General features: G+C 45.5%; 1 protein-coding gene across 3 annotated transcripts; it reads left to right on the top strand.

Moving 5' to 3' along the window:
• Nucleotides 1-297: 297 nt before the first annotated feature.
• On the top strand, nt 298-16,097 carry PABPN1 (poly(A) binding protein nuclear 1). 3 transcript variants are annotated; one of them, XM_050330972.1, is made up of 8 exons: nt 298-373; nt 1,146-1,260; nt 3,366-3,433; nt 8,183-8,215; nt 8,366-8,439; nt 11,481-11,568; nt 12,955-13,106; nt 16,032-16,097. In XM_050330972.1, the coding sequence occupies exons 2-8, from the start codon at nt 1,179-1,181 to the stop codon at nt 16,069-16,071; spliced, it is 537 nt and encodes a 178-aa protein (XP_050186929.1). In that variant the 5' UTR covers nt 298-373; nt 1,146-1,178; the 3' UTR covers nt 16,072-16,097. The 3 variants fall into 3 exon arrangements, with proteins under 3 accessions (XP_050186929.1, XP_050186928.1, XP_050186930.1); XM_050330971.1 differs by lacking the exon at nt 8,183-8,215 and having other exon boundaries at nt 8,333-8,439; XM_050330973.1 differs by lacking the exons at nt 8,183-8,215; nt 16,032-16,097 and adding an exon at nt 13,285-13,305 and having other exon boundaries at nt 8,333-8,439.
• The last annotated feature ends 2,392 nt before the right edge of the window (nt 16,098-18,489 follow it).

Raw genomic sequence — 18,489 nt, 5'->3', positions numbered from 1 at the left:
GGCGGCGGCCGGAGGAGCCTCGGCCGGGGCCGGGACGGGGCCGGGAGGGCCGGGGGGTTCCGGGACCCTTCCCCGCCTTACGGCAACGGGCTCGGCGGGCCCTCGGCGGCGGCGGCGGGGCCGGAGGAGGCGGCGGCCTCGCTGGGCGGCGACGGGGGGAGCCGGGGCCGGGGCGGGGGTGTCCGCGGAGGGGGTCGGGAGGGGCTGGAGGGGGAAGCGGAGCCGCCGCCGGAGGAGCCGGAGGAGCCGGAGCTGCTGCCGCCGCCGCCGCCTCGGCGGCTCCTGGGGCCGCCTCACGAAGCCGCGGGCGAGGAGCTGGAGGAGGAGCCGGGGTTGGGGGAAGGGGAAGGGAGAGGCCGCCATTGAGGACCCGGTGAGTGAAAATGGCGCGGGGGGAGAGGAGGGTGGTGAGGGGGAGGAAAAAGGGCGGGAAAACGTGAGGGGATGGGGGAGAAAAGGCGGGAAAAAAGGGCGGGAAAACGTGAGGGGAGTGGGGGGAAGGGGAAAATGGGGGAAAATGAGGGGGAAAATGAGGGGGGAAAATGGGGAGAAAAGGGAGGAAAATTGGGGAAAATGAGGGGGAAATTGGGGAAAAACCGGGGTAAAAGGAGGGAAAATGAAGGGCAAAACTTGGGTCGATTTTGGGTCAAAAGGGGCCAAAAGTTTGGGGTCGAATTTGGGGGCAAAAGGGGCCAAAAATTTGGGCTTAATTCGGGGTGATTGGGGCAAAAAAGCTGGGGCTGAATTGGGGTCGAATTTGGGGTCAAAAAGGGCAAAATTGGGGTCGTTTTTTGGGCAAAACTTGACAACTAATTTGGGTTAAAAGGGGCCAAAAATTTGGGGCTGAATCTGGGTCAAAAGGGGCCAAAAATTGGGGTCAAATCTGGGGCAGTTGGGGTGGAATTTGGGGCCAAATTTGGGTCAAAAGTGGCCAAAACTTGGGGTCAAATTTGGGGTCAAAATGGGCCAAAAATCAGGGTCGAATTTGGGACAAAAGAGGCAAAAATTGGGCCAAAAATCAGGTGTAAAAGACCAAAATTCGGTCAAAAAGGGGAGATCTTGGATCCCAATTCCAGGGAGGGGGTTTTGGGGGTCCCTAAATGTGATTTTTGGGGTGATTTTTTTAAAACCCCCCCTTTCCCCAGGAGCTGGAGGCCATCAAGGCCCGGGTGAGGGAGATGGAGGAGGAGGCGGAGAAGCTGAAGGAGCTGCAGAACGAGGTGGAGAAGCAGATGAACATGAGCCCCCCGCCGGGCAACGGTGAGAGGGACCCCCAAAACACCCCCAAAATCGAATTCAGCCGCCCTCAAAACCCCCAAAAACGGGGTCGGGGGGTCCAAAAACCCCTAAAATACCCCCAAAACCCCCCAAAACGGGGTCGGGGGGTCCAAAAACCCCTAAAATACCCCCAAAAATGGGGTCGGGGGGTCCAAAGACCTCAAAAATACCCCCAAAACCCCCAAAAATGGGTTTGGGAGGTCCAAAAACCCCCAAAATATCCCCAAAACCCCCAAAAACGGGGTCGGGGGGACCAAAAACCCCCCTAAAAATGGGTTTGGGGGGTCCAAAAACCCCCAAAAATACCCCCAAAAACCCCAAAAATGGGGTCGAGGGGTCCAAAAACCCCCCTAAAAATGGGTTTGGGGGGTCCAAAAACCTCAAAAATACCCCCAAAATGGGGCTGAAATACCCAAAAACCCCTAAAATATTCCCAAAATGGGGCTTGGATGACCCAAAACCCCCTAAAATATCCCCAAAATGGGGCTTGGTTGACCCAAAAACCCCTAAAATACCCCCAAAATGGGACTTGGATGACCCAAAAACCTCCAAAAATGGGGTCAGGGGGTCCAAAAACCCCCAAAATACCCCCAAAATGGGGCTGAAACGACCCAAAAACCCCCAAAATATCCCCAAAATGGGGTTTGGATGACCCAAAACCCCCAAAAACGGGGTCAGGGGGTCCAAAACCCCCCCCAAAAATGGGTTGGGAGGTCCCAAAATCCCCCAAAATCTGACCTGGGACCCCCAAAATCCAAATTGGGAACCCAAAAATCTCCCAAAATCTGACCTGGGACCCCCAAAATCTGACCTGGGACCCCCAAAAATACCCCAAAATTCCACCTGGGAGCCCCAAAAATCCCCTCACTTCCCCCTAAATCCCCCCAAAATCTTTCCTAGGACCCCCCAAATCCCCCAGGACCCCCAAATCCCCCAAAATCCCCTCAATCCTCCCCCAAATCCCTTCCAGGACCCCCAAATCCCCAGGACCCCAAATCCTCCCCAGGACCCCCAAACCCCCTCCAGGACCCCCAAATCCCCCAAATCCCTCCAAACCCTCTCAAATCCCCCAAAATCCTCAGACCCCCAAATCCCCCAGGACCCCTCAAATGCCCTCTAAACCCCTCAAATCCCCCAAATCCTCCCCAGGACCCCCAAATTCCTTCAAATCCCCTCAAACCCCCAAATCCCTCCAAATCTCCCCCAAGTCCCCTCAAACCCCCCAAATCCCCTCAATCCTCCCCAAATCCCCCAGGACCCCCAAATCCCTTCCAGGACCCCCAAATCCTTCAGGACCCCAAATCCTCCCAGGACCCCCAAATCCCCTCCAGGACCCCCAAATCCTCCCAGGACCCCCAAATCCCTCCAGGACCCCCAAATCCCCTCAAACCCCCCAAACCCCCAAAATCCCTCAATCCTCCCCAAATCCCTCCAAACCCCCAAATCCTCCCAGGACCCCCAAATCCCTCAATCCTCCCCAAATCCCCCAGGACCCCCAAATCCCCCCAGGACCCCCAAATCCCCTCAAACCCCCAAATCCCCCAGGAACCCCAAATCCCTCCAAACCCCCAAATCCTCCCAGGACCCCCAAATCCCTTCCAGGACCCCCAAATCCCTTCCAGGACCCCCAAATTCCCCCAGGACCCCCAATCCCCCCAGGACCCCAAATCCTCCCAGGACCCCCAAATCCCCTCCAGGACCCCCAAATCCCTCCAGGACCCCCAAATTCCCCCCAGGACCCCCAAATCCTTCCAGGACCCCCAAATCCCTTCCAGGACCCCCAAATCCCCCAGGACCCCCAAATCCCCCAGGACCCCCCAAATCCCCCAGGACCCCCAAATCCTCCCCAGGACCCCCAAATCCTCCAGGACCCCTCAAATCCTCTCCAGGACCCCCAGGACCCCCAAACCTCCCCAAATCCCCTAAATCCCCCAAACTCCCCAAAATCCCCTCAATCCTCCTCAAATGCCCTCAATCCTCCCCAAATCCCCCAGGACCCCCAAAATCCTCCAAACCCCCAAATCCTCCCCAGGACCCCCAAATCCCCCAGGACCCCCAAAACGTCCCATTTGTCCCCTCCCCCGCAGCCGGCCCGGTGATCATGTCCCTGGAGGAGAAGATGGAGGCTGATGCCAGGTCCATCTACGTGGGCAATGTGAGTCCCAAAAACCCCCAAAGTCACCCCAAAATCCACCCCAAAACACCCTGGAACGGCCTCGAAATCAAGAGCCAAAAATTGACCCGAAATGGCCCCAAATTGACCCAAAATTCCATGAAAATCACCCCAAAATCCACCCCAAAACACCCTGAAATGGCCTCGAAATCAAGAGCTAAAAATTGACCTGAAATGGCCCTAAATTGACCCAAAATCACCCCAAAAACCACCCCAAAACACCCTAAAATGGCCTCAAAATCAAGAGCCAAAAATTGACCTGAAATGGCCCAAAATCACCTCAAAATCACCCCAAAACTCCCTGAAATGACCTCAAAATCAAGAGCCAAAAATTGACCCAAAATAGCCTCAAATTGACCCAAAATTCCATGAAAATCACCCCAAAAACCACCCCAAAACTCCCTGAAATGGCCTCAAAATCAAGAGCCAAAAATTGACCCGAAATGGCCCCAAATTGACCCAAAATTCCATGAAAATCACCCCAAAACCACCCCAAAACACCCTGAAATGACCTCAAAATCAAGAGCCAAAAATTGACCTGAAATGGCCCAAAATCACCTCAAAATCACCCAAAAACTCCCTGAAATGACCTAAAAATCAAGAGCCAAAGATTGGCCCCAAATTGGCCCAAAATCACCTCAAAATCATCCCAAAATCCACCCCAAAAACGACCTCGAAATCAAGAGCTGAAAATTGACCCAAAATAGCCCCAAATTGACCCAAAATTCCATGAAAATCACCCCAAAATCCACCCCAAAACTCCCTGAAATGACCTCAAAATCAAGAGCTAAAAAACAGCCCCAAATTGGCCAAAAATCACCCCAAAACACCCTGAAGTGTCCTCGAAATCAAGAGCCAAAAATTGACCTGAAATGGCCCAAAATTGGCCCAAAAATTGGCCCCAAATTGGCTCAAAATCACCTCAAAATCACCCCAAAACACCCTGAAATGGCCTCAAAATTAAGAGCCAAAAATTGGCCCCAAATTGACCCAAAATCACCCCAAAAACCACCCCAAAACACCCTGAAATGACCTCAAAATCAAGAGCCAAAAATTGACCTGAAATGGTTCCAAATTGACCCAAAATTCCATGAAATTCCCCCCAAAAATCACCCCAAAATACCCTGAAATGACCTCAAAATTAAGAGCCAAAAAAACAGCCCCAAATTGGCCCAAAATCACCCCAAAAAACACCCCAAAACTCCCTGAAATGGCCTCAAAATTAAGAGCCAAAAAACAGCCCCAAATTGACCCAAAATCACCCCAAAAAACACCCCAAAACACCCTGAAACGGCCTCGAAATCAAGAGCCAAAAATTGGCCAGAAATGGCCCCAAATTGACCCAAAATTCCATGAAAATCACCCCAAAATCCACCCCCAAAACACCCTGAAATGGCCTCGAAATCAAGAGCTAAAAATTGACCTGAAATGGCCCTAAATTGACCCAAAATCACCCCAAAAACCACCCCAAAACACCCTAAAATGGCCTCAAAATTAAGAGCCAAAAAAACAGCCCCAAATTGGCCCAAAATCACCCCAAAAACCACCCCAAAACACCCTGAAATGGCCTCAAAATCAAGAGCCAAAAATTGACCCAAAATAGCCCCAAATTGACCCAAAATTCCATGAAAATCACCCCAAAAACCACCCCAAAACACCCTGGAACGGCCTCAAAATCAAGAGCCAAAAATTGGCCCCAAATTGACCCAAAATCACCCCAAAAACCACCCCAAAACACCCTGAAACGGCCTCGAAATCAAGAGCCAAAGATTGGCCCCAAATTGGCCCAAAATCACCCCAAAAAACACCCCAAAACACCCTGAAATGACCTCAAAATCAAGAACCAAAAATTGACCCAAAATTGGCCCAAAATCACCTCAAAATCACCCCAAAACACCCTGAAACGGCCTCGAAATCAAGAGCCAAAGATTGGCCCCAAATTGGCCCAAAATCACCCCAAAAAACACCCCAAAACACCCTGAAATGACCTCAAAATCAAGAACCAAAAATTGACCCAAAATTGGCCCAAAATCACCTCAAAATCACCCCAAAACACCCTGAAACGGCCTCGAAATCAAGAGCCAAAGATTGGCCCCAAATTGGCCCAAAATCACCCCAAAAAACACCCCAAAACACCCTGAAATGGCCTCAAAATGAAGAGCCAAAAATTGACCCAAAATGGCCCCAAATTGGCCCAAAATCACCCCAAAATCCACCCCAAAACTCCCTGAAATGACCTCAAAATTAAGAGCCAAAAATTCACCCCAAATTGGCCCAAAATCACCCCAAAAAACACCCCAAAACACCCTGAAATGACCTCAAAATTAAGAGCCAAAAACCAGCCCCAAATTGACCCAAAATCACCCCAAAACACCCTGAAATGACCTCAAAATCAAGAGCTAAAAATTGACCCGAAATGGCCCCAAATTGACCCAAAATCACCTCAAAAACCACCCCCAAAACACCCTGGAATGACCTCGAAATCAAGAGCCAAAAATTGACCCGAAATAGCCCCAAATTGACCCAAAATTCCATGAAAATCACCCCAAAAACCACCCCAAAACACCCTGGAATGGCCTCAAAATCAAGAGCCAAAAATTGACCCAAAATGGCCCCAAATTGACCCAAAATTCCATGAAAATCACCCCAAAAACCACCCCAAAACTCCCTGAAATGGCCTCAAAATCAAGAGCCCCAAATTGACCCAAAATCACCTCAAAATCATCCCAAAAACCACCCCAAAACACCCTAAAATGGCCTCAAAATTAAGAGCCAAAAATTGACCCGAAATGGCCCTAAATTGGCCCAAAACCACCTCAAAATGACCCCAAAATCCCCCAAGATGCGGTGAAAATTGGGGTAAATTTTGGGGAAATTGGGGAGAAATTTTCACTGGATTTGGATCAATTTTGGGGGTCAATTTTAGGTGGATTTGGGTCAGTTTTGGGGGTAAATTTTAGGTGGATTTTGGGGTAAATTTTGGGTCAGTTTGGGGGTAAATTGTGGGGGAGTTTGGGTCAGTTTTGAGGGTGAATTTTTAGAAGAATTTTGGGTCAGTTGGGGGGGAAATTTTAGAGGAATTTGGGGGTAAATTTTAGCTTGGTTTGAGGAAAGTTTTGGGTCAATTTCAGGGTAAAATTTGGGGTAAATTTCAGGGAATTTGGGGTTAAATTTTAGGTGGAATTTCGGGGCAAATTTCAGATGGATTCGAGGAAACTTTTGGCCCAATTTTGGGTCAATTTGGAGACAAATTTTAAGGGAAATTTGGGGGTAAATTTTAGGTGGATTTGGGTCAATTTGGGAGTAAATTTGGAGGCAAATTTTAGGGGAATTTTGGGGTAAATTTCAGGTGGGTTTAGGAAAACCTTTGGGTCAGTTTTGGGTAAATTTGGGGTAAATTTTAGGCAAATTTTAGAGGAATTCTGGGGCAAATTATGGGTGTATTTGGGGAAAATTTTTAGCTCAATTTTTGGTTAAATTTTGGGGTAAATTGAGGCAATTTGGGGTTAAATTTTAGGGGAATTTTGAGGGTTAATTTGGGGTAGATTTGGGTCAATTTTGGGTAAATTTGGGGTTGAATTTTGGGAGAAATTTTAGAGGGATTTGGGGCTATTTTTGGGTCAATTTTGGGTAAATTTCGGGGTAAATTGAGGCAATTTGGGGTTAAATTTTAGGGGAATTCGGGGCCGAATTTGGGGTGGATTTGGGTCAATTTAGGAGGAAATTTTGGGGTAAATTTTAGACAGAGTGGGGGAAACTCTTGGGTCAATTTGAGGGTAAATTTTGGGGTAAATTGAGGGCAAATTGGTTAAATTTTAGGGGAATTTGGGGTGGATTTGGGTCAATTTTGGGGTAAATTTGGGGTTAAATTTTGAGAGAATTTTGGGAGAAATTTTAGAGGGATTTGGGGCTATTTCTGGGTCAGTTTGGGGTAAAATTTTGGGGTAAATTGGGGTTAATTTGGGGTAAATTGAGGGCAAATTTGGGTTAAATTTTAGGGGAATTTGGGGCGGATTTGGGTCAATTTGGGTTTAAATTTTGAGACAATTTCAGGGTAAATTTTAGACCGACCATAGTAACCTTTAGGGTCAAATTGAGGGTAAATTTTGGGTGTAAATGGGGTGTAAATGGGGTGTAAATTGCAGGTGGATTACGGGGCGACGGCGGAGGAGCTGGAGGCTCATTTAGGGATAAATTTAGGGCAGATTTTGGGGTTAAATTTTAGGGTCAAATTGAGGGTGTATTTTGGGTGTAAATGGGGTGTAAATGGGGTGTAAATTGCAGGTGGATTACGGGGCGACGGCGGAGGAGCTGGAGGCTCATTTAGGGATAAATTTAGGGCAAATTTTGGGGTTAAATTTTAGGGTCAAATTGAGTGTAAATTTTGTTGGTAAATTGGGTGTAAATGGGTGTAAATGGGGTGTAAATTGCAGGTGGATTACGGGGCGACGGCGGAGGAGCTGGAGGCTCATTTAGGGATAAATTTAGGGCAAATTTGGGGGTTAAATTTTAGGGTCAAATTGAGTGTAAATTTTGTTGGTAAATTGGGTGTAAATGGGTGTAAATGGGGTGTAAATTGCAGGTGGATTACGGGGCGACGGCGGAGGAGCTGGAGGCTCATTTAGGGATAAATTTAGGGCAAATTTTGGGGTTAAATTTTAGGGTCAAATTGAGGGTGTATTTTGTTGGTAAATGGGGTGTAAATGGGTGTAAATGGGGTGTAAATTGCAGGTGGATTACGGGGCGACGGCGGAGGAACTGGAGGCTCATTTAGGGATAAATTTAGGGCAAATTTTGGGGTTAAATTTTAGGGTCAGTTTGAGGGTGTGTTTTGGTGGTAAATTGGGTGTATTTTGGGTGTAAATTGAGTGTAAATTGCAGGTGGATTATGGGGCGACGGCGGAGGAGCTGGAGGCTCATTTCCACGGCTGCGGCTCCGTCAATCGCGTCACCATCCTGTGTGACAAGTACAGCGGCCACCCCAAGGGGTAAGGGGGGCACCACCCCACTTTTTGACCCAAAGTCGGCTCAAATTGCCCCAAATTCGGCTCCTTTTTCACACAATTTTTGTCCCCTTTTTTTCCCTAATTTTATCCCAAATTTTAACCCATTTTATCCTGAATTTTTACCCATTTTATCCCGAATTTTACCGTTTTACCTCCAATTTTTCCCAATTTTATTCCAAATTTTACCTCATTTTTCCTCAAATTTTGCCCAATTTTATCCCAAATTTTACCTCATTTTTCCTCAAATTTTGCCCAGTTTTATCTCAAATTTTATTCCATTTATCCCAAATTTTAACCCATTTTATCCCGAATTTTACCCCGTTTTTCTTCCAATTTTGCCCAGTTTTATCTCAAATTTTATTCCATTTATCCCAAATTTTAACCCATTTTATCCCGAATTTTACCCCGTTTTTCCTCAAATTTTACCTAATTTTACCCCAAATTTTATCCCCTTTTATCCCAAATTTTAGCCCATTTTATCCCAAATTTTACCCTGTTTTACCTCCAATTTTTCTGCATTTTACCCTAAATTTTACTCTGTTTTACCTCCAATTTTTCCCAATTTTACCTCAAATTTTACTCTGTTTTATTCAAATTTTGCCTCAATTTTTTCCCAAATTTTACTCCATTTTTTCCTCAAATTTTACCTAATTTTATCCCAAATTGTACTCATTTTCTTCCAATTTTCCCAATTTTACCCCAAATTTTATCCCCTTGTCCCAAATTTTAATCCATTTTATCCCAATTTTACCCTCTTTTCTTCCAATTTTGTCCAGTTTTATCCCAAATTTTACCCCGTTTTTCCTCAAATTCTACCCAGTTTTATCCCAAATTTTACTCCATTTTTCCCAAATTTTAACCCATTTTATCCTAATTTCATCCTGTTTTTCCTCAAATTTTGTCCTAGTTTTACCCCAAATTTTATCCCCTTTTATCCCAAATTTTAGCCCATTTTATCCCAAATTTTACCCTGTTTAACCTCCAATTTTTCTGCATTTTACCCTAAATTTTACTCTGTTTTACCTCCAATTTTTCCCAATTTTACCTCAAATTTTACTCTGTTTTTATTCAAATTTTGCCCAATTTTTTCCCAAATTTTACTCCATTTTTTCCTCAAATTTTACCCAATTTTATCCCAAATTGTACTCCATTTTTCTTCCAATTTTTCCCAATTTTACCCCAAATTTTATCCCATTTTGTCCCAAATTTTAATCCATTTTATCCCAAATTTTACCCCGTTTTTCTTCCAATTTTGTCCAGTTTTATCCCAAATTTTACCCCGTTTTTCCTCAAATTCTGCCCACTTTTATCCCAAATTTTACTCCATTTATCCCAAATTTTAACCCATTTTATACCAAATTTTATCTTGTTTTTCCTCAAATTTTGTCCAGTTTTACCCCAAATTTTATCCCCTTTTATCCCAAATTTTACTCCATTTTTTCCTCAAATTTTATCCAATTTTATCCCAAATTTTACTCCATTTTTCTTCCAATTTTGCCCAATTTTATCCTGTTTTTCTTCCAATTTTGTCCAGTTTTATCCTAAATTTTACCCTGTTTTTCCTCAAATTTTGCCCTATTTTACCCCAAATTTTACCTCATTTTTCCTCAAATTTTACCTAATTTTACCCCAAATTTTACCCTGTTTTTCCTCAGATTTTACCCAATTTTATCCCAAATTTTACTCCGTTTTTCCCAAATTTTGCCCAATTTTAACCCAAATTTTAACCCATTTTATCCCAAATTTTAACCCATTTTATCCCGAATTTTATCTCATTTTTCCTCAAACTTTACTTAATTTTATCCCAAATTTTACCCTGTTTTACCTCCAATTTTTCCCAATTTTACCTCAAATTTTACCCTGTTTTTCCTCAAATTCTGCCCACTTTTATCCCAAATTTTACTCCATTTATCCCAAATTTTAACCTATTTTATCCTGAATTTTATCTTGTTTTTCCTCAAATTTTGCCCAATATTATCCCAAATTTTACTCCATTTTTTCCTCAAATTTTGCCCAATTTTATCCCAAATTTCACCCCATTTTTCCTAAAATTCTGCCCAGTTTTATCCCAAATTTTACTCCAAATTTTGCCCAATTTTGCCCCAAATTTTGCCTCATTTTTCCTTGTTTGTCTCCTGAATTTTGCTCATTTTTTTCGAAATTGTACCAAATACGTTCCCAAATTTAATCTCATTTTTCTCTCAAATTTTCCCAAATTTTACTTTTTTTCCCCAAATTTCCCCCAGATTTCTCCCCATTTCTTCCTAAATTTCCACCCTTTTTTCCCAAATTTTACCCAATTTATTCCCAAATTTCCTCTCATTTTTCTGTCACATTTCCCCAAATTTTACTCATTTTTTTCCCAATTTCCCCCCAAACTTCCCCCTTTTTTTCCCCCAATTTCCCTCATTTTCCCCTCAATTTTTACTCTGTTTTTCCCCACAATTTTCCCCAATTTCCCCCCAAATTTCACTTTCTTTTTGTCTCAAATTTTCCCATTTTTACCCCCTTTTTCCTCACAATTTTCCCCAATTTCCCCCCAAATTTCCCCTCATTTTGCCCTCAATTTTTACTCTGTTTTTCCCCACAATTTTCCCCAATTTCCCCCCAAAGTTCCACCTCATTTTTCTCTCAAATTCCCCCAAATTTTTCCCCCTTTTTCCCCCCAATTTTTCCCAAAGTTCCCCTCATTTTTCTCTCAAATTTCCCAAAATTTTTCCTCCGTTTTTACCCCAAATTTTCCTCAAATTTACCTCAAATTCCACCTCATTTTCCTCTCAATTTTCCCCAATTTTTGTTCATTTTTCCCAATTTTTTTTGCCCATTTCCCAAATTTTCATCAAACCACGCCACTTTCCCCCTTTTAACCCCATTTTTTCCCCTCAAAATCCCATTTTTCCCCTCAAAACCCCATTTTTCCCCCTCAACCCCCATTTTTTCTCCTCCCAAACCCATTTTTGGGGCCTTCAGACCCCGTTTTTGGTGCTTTTTGCCTGATTTTGGCTTTTTTCGCCCCAAAACAGCTTCGCCTACATCGAGTTCTCGGACAAGGAGTCGGTGCGGACGTCGATGGCCCTCGACGAGTCGCTCTTCAGGGGGAGGCAAATCAAGGTAAAAAAAAAAACCCAAATCCCCCAAAATTCTCCCAAAATTTCCCTGGAATTTTCCCCAAATTTTTAAGATTTTTTTCAGGGGTTTTTTTCCTTGTTTTTTAGTGATTTTTTCCAAATTTTTGGCAAATTTTTCCAGATTTTCACCCTAATTTTACCCCATTTCCCCTCTCAAATTTCCTCGTCTCCATTCAAATCCCTCAATTTCACCCCAAATTTCCCTGATTTTCACCCAAATTCCTTCCACTTTCCCTCAGAATTCCCAATTTCCTCCAAAATCCCTCCCAGTTCCCTCTAAATCCCACATTTTCTGCGCAATTTTTGTCCCGATTTTCCCATTTTTTCCCGAATTCCCACATTTTCCCCCAAATTCCCACATTTCCCACCAAATTCCACCTAGTTTTCCTCATTTTTCTCACAAACTCCCAGAAATTCCCACATTTTTCCCTCAGAATTCCCTCATTTTCCCCTTCAAACCCCCTTTCAGACCCTCTCTAAATCCACCATTTTCCCTCTGTTTTTCCCCCGTTTTTTTCCCAAATTTCGCCCGATTTTTCCCCAATTTCCACATTTTCCATCCAAATTCCCACATTGCCCACCCAATTCCCCCTAAATTTCCTCATTCTTCCCCCAAATTCCCACATTTCTCCCTCAGAATTCTTCAATTTCCCTCCCAAACCCCCTCCCAATCCGCCATTTTCTGCCCGATTGCAAACACAATTTTCGCCCGAATTTCAGCAATTTTCGCTGAAATTTTGCCATTTTTCCCACAAATGCCCACATTTCTCCCTAAGTTCCACTCAGATCTCTCTATTTTTCGCACAAATTCCCACATTTTCCCCTCAGAATTCCCTGATTTCCCCCCCAAACCCCCTCATAATGTGCCATTTTCCATCTGATTCCTGCCCTATTTTCACCCAAATTTCACTGACTTTTCTCTGAAATTCTTGCATTTCCTTCCCAAATTTGCATGTTACCCACCAAATTCCCCCTGAATTTCCTCATTTTTCCCAAAAATTCTCCCAAGTTCCCACATTTTCCCCTCAGAATTCCCTGATTTCCCCCCCAAACCCCCTCCAAGTCCACCATTTCCCGCCCGATTACAAACCCAATTTTCGCCCGATTTTCACCAATTTTTGCCAAAATTCCGTCATTTTTCCCCCAAATTCCACATTTTCCCCCAAATCCCACTCAGATCTTCCTATTTTTCCCCAAATTCCCACATTTTTCCCTCAGAATTCCCTGATTTTTCTCCTTCAACCCCCTCCACTTTCCGCCATTTCCCGCCCATTTTTCGCCCGTTTTTCGCCCAAATTTCACCGATTTTCGCCCAAACTCCCCCCAAACCTTCCGGAATTCCCATTTTTCCTCATTTTCCTACCTCCAGGTGATCCCGAAGCGGACGAACCGCCCCGGGATCAGCAGCACCGACCGGGGCTTCCCGCGGGGCCGCTTCCGGGGCCGGGGCGGGGGCGGCTTCGGCTCCGCTCGCTCCCGCTTCTACAGCGGCTTCAGCCGACCCCGCGGCAGGGGATACAGGTGGGATTTTGGGGTTAAATCCGGGATTTTTGGGGCATTTCGAGGTTTTGGGTCCTTTGGGGTGGTTTTGGGGTGAATTTCAGGCTTTTTTTGGGTGTTTCTGGGGTGGTTTTGGGGTCGGATTTGGCCGCTCCCGCTTCTACAGCGGCTTCAGCCGACCCCGCGGCAGGGGATACAGGTGAGAAAATTTGGGCTCAAATCCAGGCTTTTTGGGGCATTTTGGTATTTGGGTTGTTTGGGGTTGATTTGGGGTCATTTTGAGGGGTTTTGGGTCCAATTCCAGTGGTTTTTTGGGTGTTTTTGGGGTGGTTTTTGGGGTCGGAATCGGCTCCTGCGGCAGCTTCAGACGACCTCCCATGAGGGGATTTTGGATCATTTTGGGCCATATTTGGGTTTTTTTGGGTCATTTTGGGGTTTTGGGGTCATTTTGAGGGGTTTTGGGTTCAGTTTGAGGGGTTTTGGGTCCAATTCCGGGGGTTTTTGGGGTGGTTTTGGGGTCGGATTTGGCCGCTCCCGCTTCTACAGCGGCTTCAGCCGACCCCGCGGCAGGGGATACAGGTGAGAAAATTTGGGCTTTTTTGGGGCATTTTGGGTCGTTTTGGGGTTTTGGGTCCTTTGGGGTGGTTTTGGGGTGAATTTCAGGCTTTTTTTGGGTGTTTTTGGGGTGGTTTTGGGGTCGGATTCGGCTCCTCCACCCTCAGCTGACCCTGTGGGAGGGGAGATACGTGAGGGGATTTTGGGTCATTTTGGGCCATATTTGGGTGTTTTTTGTGTCATTTTAGGGCTTTGGGTCCATTTTGAGGGGTTTTGGGTTCAGTTTGAGGGGTTTTGGGTCCAATTTGGGGGTTTTTTGGGTGGTTTTGGGGTCGGATTTGGCCGCTCCCGCTTCTACAGCGGCTTCAGCCGACCCCGCGGCAGGGGATACAGGTGAGAAAATTTGGGCTTTTTTGAGTCATTTTGGGTTATTTTGGGGTTTTGGGTCCTTTTGGGTTTTTTTAGGGTTGTTTTGGGGTGAATTTGGGGGGTTTTTTGGGTGTTTCTGGGGTGGTTTTGGGGTTGGATTTGGCCGCTCCCGCTTCTACAGCGGCTTCAGCCGACCCCGCGGCAGGGGATACAGGTGAGAAAATTTGGGCTTAAATCCAGGCTTTTTGGGGCATTTTGAGGTTTGGGGTTGTTTGGGTTCAGTTTGAGGGGTTTTGGGTTCAGTTTGAGGGGTTTTGGGTCCAATTTGGGGGGTTTTTGGGGTGGTTTTTGGGGTCGGATTCGGCTCCTGCAGCGGCTTTGACCGACCCCACGTGAGGGGATTTTGGGTCATTTTGGGTCAAATTCGGGTGTTTTTTGTGTCATTTTAGGGCTTTGGGTCCATTTTGAGGGGTTTTGGGTTCAGTTTGAGGGGTTTTGGGTCCAATTTGGGTGATTTTGGGGTGGTTTTGGGGTCGGATTTGGCCGCTCCCGCTTCTACAGCGGCTTCAGCCGACCCCGCGGCAGGGGATACAGGTGACATTTTGGGGTTAAATTCAGGCTTTTTGGGGCATTTCGAGGTTTGGGGTTGTTTGGGTTCAGTTTGAGGGGTTTTGGGTCCAATTCCAGTGGTTTTTTGGGTGTTTTTGGGGTGGTTTTTGGGGTCGGATTCGGCTCCTGCGGCAGCTTCAGACGACCCCCCATGAGGGGATTTTGGGTCATTTTGGGCCATATTTGGGTTTTTTTGGGTCATTTTGGGGTTTTGGGGTCGTTTAGGGTTTTGAGTCCAGTTTGAGAGGTTTTGGGTTCAGTTTGAGGGGTTTTGGCATGAATTTGGGGTTGTTTTGGGGTGAATTTCGGGGGTTTTTGGGGTGGTTTTGGGGTCGGATTCGGCTCCTGTGGCGGCTTCGACCGACCCCGCGTGAGGGGATTTTGGGTCATTTTGGGCTTTTTTGGTTCATTTTGGGTCGTTTTGGGGTTTTGGGGTCATTTTGAGGGGTTTTGGGTCCAATTTGGGTGATTTTGGGGTGGTTTTTGGGGTCGGATTCGGCTCCTGCGGCAGCTTCGGGAGGGGAGAGAGGTGAGAAAATTTGGCCTTTTTGGGGGTGAAATTTGGGCTTTTATGGGTCAAATTTGGGGGTTTTGGGGTTATGGAGTTTTTGGGGTGGTTTATGGAGTTTTTGGGGTGAATTTGGGGGTTTTGGGTGAATTTGGGTGGTTTTTGGGGTGAATTTGGGTGGTTTTTGGGATGAATTTGGGTGGGTTTTGGGGTGAATTTGGGGTGGTTTTTGGGGTGAATTTGGGTGGGTTTTGGGGTGATTTGGGTGGTTTTTGGGGTGCTTTTAGGGTTGTTTTTGGGGTGAATTTGGGTGGTTTTAGGGGTGTTTTTGGGGTGGTTTTTGGGATGAATTTGGGTGGTTTTTGGGATGAATTTGGGTGGTTTTTGGGGTGAATTTGGGGTGGTTTTTGGGGTGAATTGGGGTCATTTTTGGGTGGTTTTTGGGCTGAATTTGGGTGGGTTTTGGGGTGAATTTGGGTTGGTTTTGGGGTGAATTTGGGTGGTTTTAGGGTTTTTTTGGGGGTGAATTGGGGTTATTTTTGGGGTGAATTTGGGTGGGTTTGGGGTGAATTTGGGTGGTTTTTGGGTGGTTTTTGGGGTGAATTTGGGTGGTTTTTGGGGTGAATTTGGGTGTTTTTGGGGTTAATTTGGGTGGTTTTTGGGGTGAATTTGAGTGGTTTTTGGGGTGAATTTGGGTGATTTTTGTGGTGTTTTTGGGGTGAATTTGGGTGATTTTTGGGGTGATTTGGGGGGGAATTTTGGGGTCAAAAACAACCGAGATTTCAAATTTCTGCCTTGTTTTTTTCTCTCTCTTCCCCTCCCCACCCATTGACCCCTCCCCCACCCATTGACCCCTCCCCACCTTCTGACCCCTCCCCACCCCCTTTTTGGCCCCTCCCCCAAAGGGGTCGATCCCGAGCCACCTCCTGGTACTCCCCGTATTGATCCGCCCCTCCCCACCCCCAAACCCCCTTTATCGCCCCTCCCCACCCCACAAACCCCCAGCCCTCTCCCCACCCCCAAAAAAAAAACCATCAAAAACACCCAAAAACACCAAAACCACCCAAAAATACAAAAAAACACACAAAAAAGCCCAAAAATACAAAAATGCCCCAAAAAACCCAAAAATCAAATTTTAAGGAGGGGGAGGGAAAAGGGGCCCCTCTCCCTCCCCCAAAAGGCCCCTCCCCTTCTTTAGCCCCTCCCCCTCTCTTTTCTCCCCTCCTCCCCCAAAATTCCGAGTTTGTTTTTTCAGGTGGTGGAGCCGAAAATTTTGAGATTTTTTTTTTTGGTTGTTTTGGATAAAAAAGTTGGATTTTTGGGATTTAAAAAAAAAAAAGGGGGAGGAGAAAAAAAAAGAGGGGAGGGGCCTGGGTGGGGAGGGCAGGAAAAATAAAGGGGGAGGGAAGGGTGGGGAGGGGGAGGGTTTTTTGAGGGGGTGATGATTTTTTTTTGGAGGGGTGGGGGAGGGGAATTTAAAAAAAAAAAAAAAAGACCCGGGGCCCCAAAAAAAAAAGAAAAAAAAATTATTAAAAGAAATTTATTAAAAAAAAAATTAGTTTTGGTTTGGGTTTTTTTAAATAGGAAATTTAACCCAAAATTCAGGGATTTTACCCCTAAAAATTTATCCAAAATTCACAAAATTTACCCCCAGATTTTACCCCAAAATTCCTGAATTTTATCCCTAAAAAATTATCCAAAAATTTACCCCGATTTACTCCCAAATTCCTGAATTTTTTCCCCAAGAAATTATCCAAAAATTCCCCCAAATTTACCCCAAAATTCCTGAAATTCATCCTCAAAAATTTATGCAAAAATTCCCCAAAGTTTTTCTCAAAATTCCTAAAATTCATCCCCAAAAATTTTATCTAAAAATTCCCCAAATTTACCCCAAAATTCCTGAATTTTATCCCTAAAAATTATCCAAAAATTCCCCCAATTTACACCCCAAATTTATTCCAAAATTCCCGAAGTTTGTCCCCAAGTTTTACATCAAAATTCCCCCAATTCATCCCCAAAAATTTATCCAAAAAAATCCCCAAGTTTACCCCCAAAATCTCCAAGTTTGTCCCCCAAAATTTATCCAAAATTCCCCAAAATTTACCCCCAAATATCCCCAAGTTAATCCCCAAAAATTTATCCAAACATTCCCCAAAATTTATGCCCAAAATTTTACCCCCAAATTTATCCCCAAATCCCCAAAAGTTCATCCCCAAAAATTTATCCAAAAGTTCCCCAAATTTCCCCCCCAAATTTCCCCCAAAACCCCCAAATTTTGCCCCAACCCCCAAATTTCCTCCCAAATCCTCCCCAAATCCCCAAATTTTGCACCCAAACAACCCAAATTTCCCCCAAATCCCCCAAATTTCCCCCAATTTCTCCCCCAAGCCCCTCAAATTTCCCCTCAAATTTTACCCCCAAACTCCCCAATTTCCCCCAAACCCTCCCAAATTTTCCCCCAAATTTTCCCCCAAAATTTCCCCATACTCCCCAAATTTACCCAAATCCTCCCCAAAACCTCCCCAAAATTCCCAAATTTCCCTCAAATTCCCCCAAATCTCCCCCAATTTTGTTCTCAAAACCCCCAAATTTTGAACCCAAAACAACCCAAATTTCCCCAAAATCTCCCTCAAATCCCCCAAATTCCCCCCAAATTTTCCCCAAATCCCCCAAATCCCCCAAGTTTGTCCTCAAATCCCCCCAAACTCCCCAAATTTCCCCCAAATACCCGCAGTTTTCCCCCAAAACCCCCCAAATTTTCCCCCCCAAAACCCCCTAAATTTCCCTCCCCAAATCTCCCCAAATTTTCCCTAAATCCCCCAAGCTCTTCCAAATCCCCCAAATCCCCCCAGATTTCCTTAAAATCCCCAAATTTCCCCTAAACTCCCCCAATTTTTCCCCCAAATCCCCCAAATTTTACCCCAAACCCCCAAATTTCCCCTCAAATTCCCCCCAAAACCCTCCCAATTTCCCCCCAAATCCCCCACAAATGTCCCCACAAATCCCCTCAAGTCCCCCAAATCTTGCCCTCAAATCCCCCAAATCCCCCTCAAATTCCCCCAATTTCCTTCCCAAACTCCCCCAAAACCCCCACAAATTTTGCCCCCAAAATCCCCCAAAGTTCCCCCTAAACCCCCCAATTTTGTCCTCAAACCCCCCCAAATTTCCCCAAAATTTTAACCCCAAATCCCCCAAATTTCTTCCCCAAATCTCCTCAAACTCCCCGAATTCCCCCCAACCCCCCAAATTTTGCCTCCAAAACCCCCAAATTTCCCATCCAACCCCCAAATTTCCCCCAAATCCTCCCCAAAATCCCCCAATTTTGCCCCCAAATTTCCCCCACCTACCCAGATTTCCCCCAAA

This window comes from Myiozetetes cayanensis, unplaced genomic scaffold, assembly GCF_022539395.1.
Source record: "Myiozetetes cayanensis isolate MyiCay16 unplaced genomic scaffold, myiCay2020 scf467, whole genome shotgun sequence".
Lineage (NCBI taxonomy): Eukaryota > Metazoa > Chordata > Aves > Passeriformes > Tyrannidae > Myiozetetes > Myiozetetes cayanensis.
The sequence above is the reverse complement of the archived record's forward strand: the minus strand, read 5'-3'. Positions and strand labels throughout refer to the sequence as shown.

Coding starts and splice junctions, on each gene's coding strand:
- PABPN1 (XM_050330971.1), top strand. CDS start 1,179: ATGGAGGAGGAGGCGGAGAAGCTGAAGGAGCTGCAGAACGAGGTGGAG. Junction 1,261..3,365: donor GAGCCCCCCGCCGGGCAACG/GTGAGAGGGACC, acceptor CCTCCCCCGCAG/CCGGCCCGGTGATCATGTCC. Junction 3,434..8,332: donor GGTCCATCTACGTGGGCAAT/GTGAGTCCCAAA, acceptor TGTAAATTGCAG/GTGGATTATGGGGCGACGGC.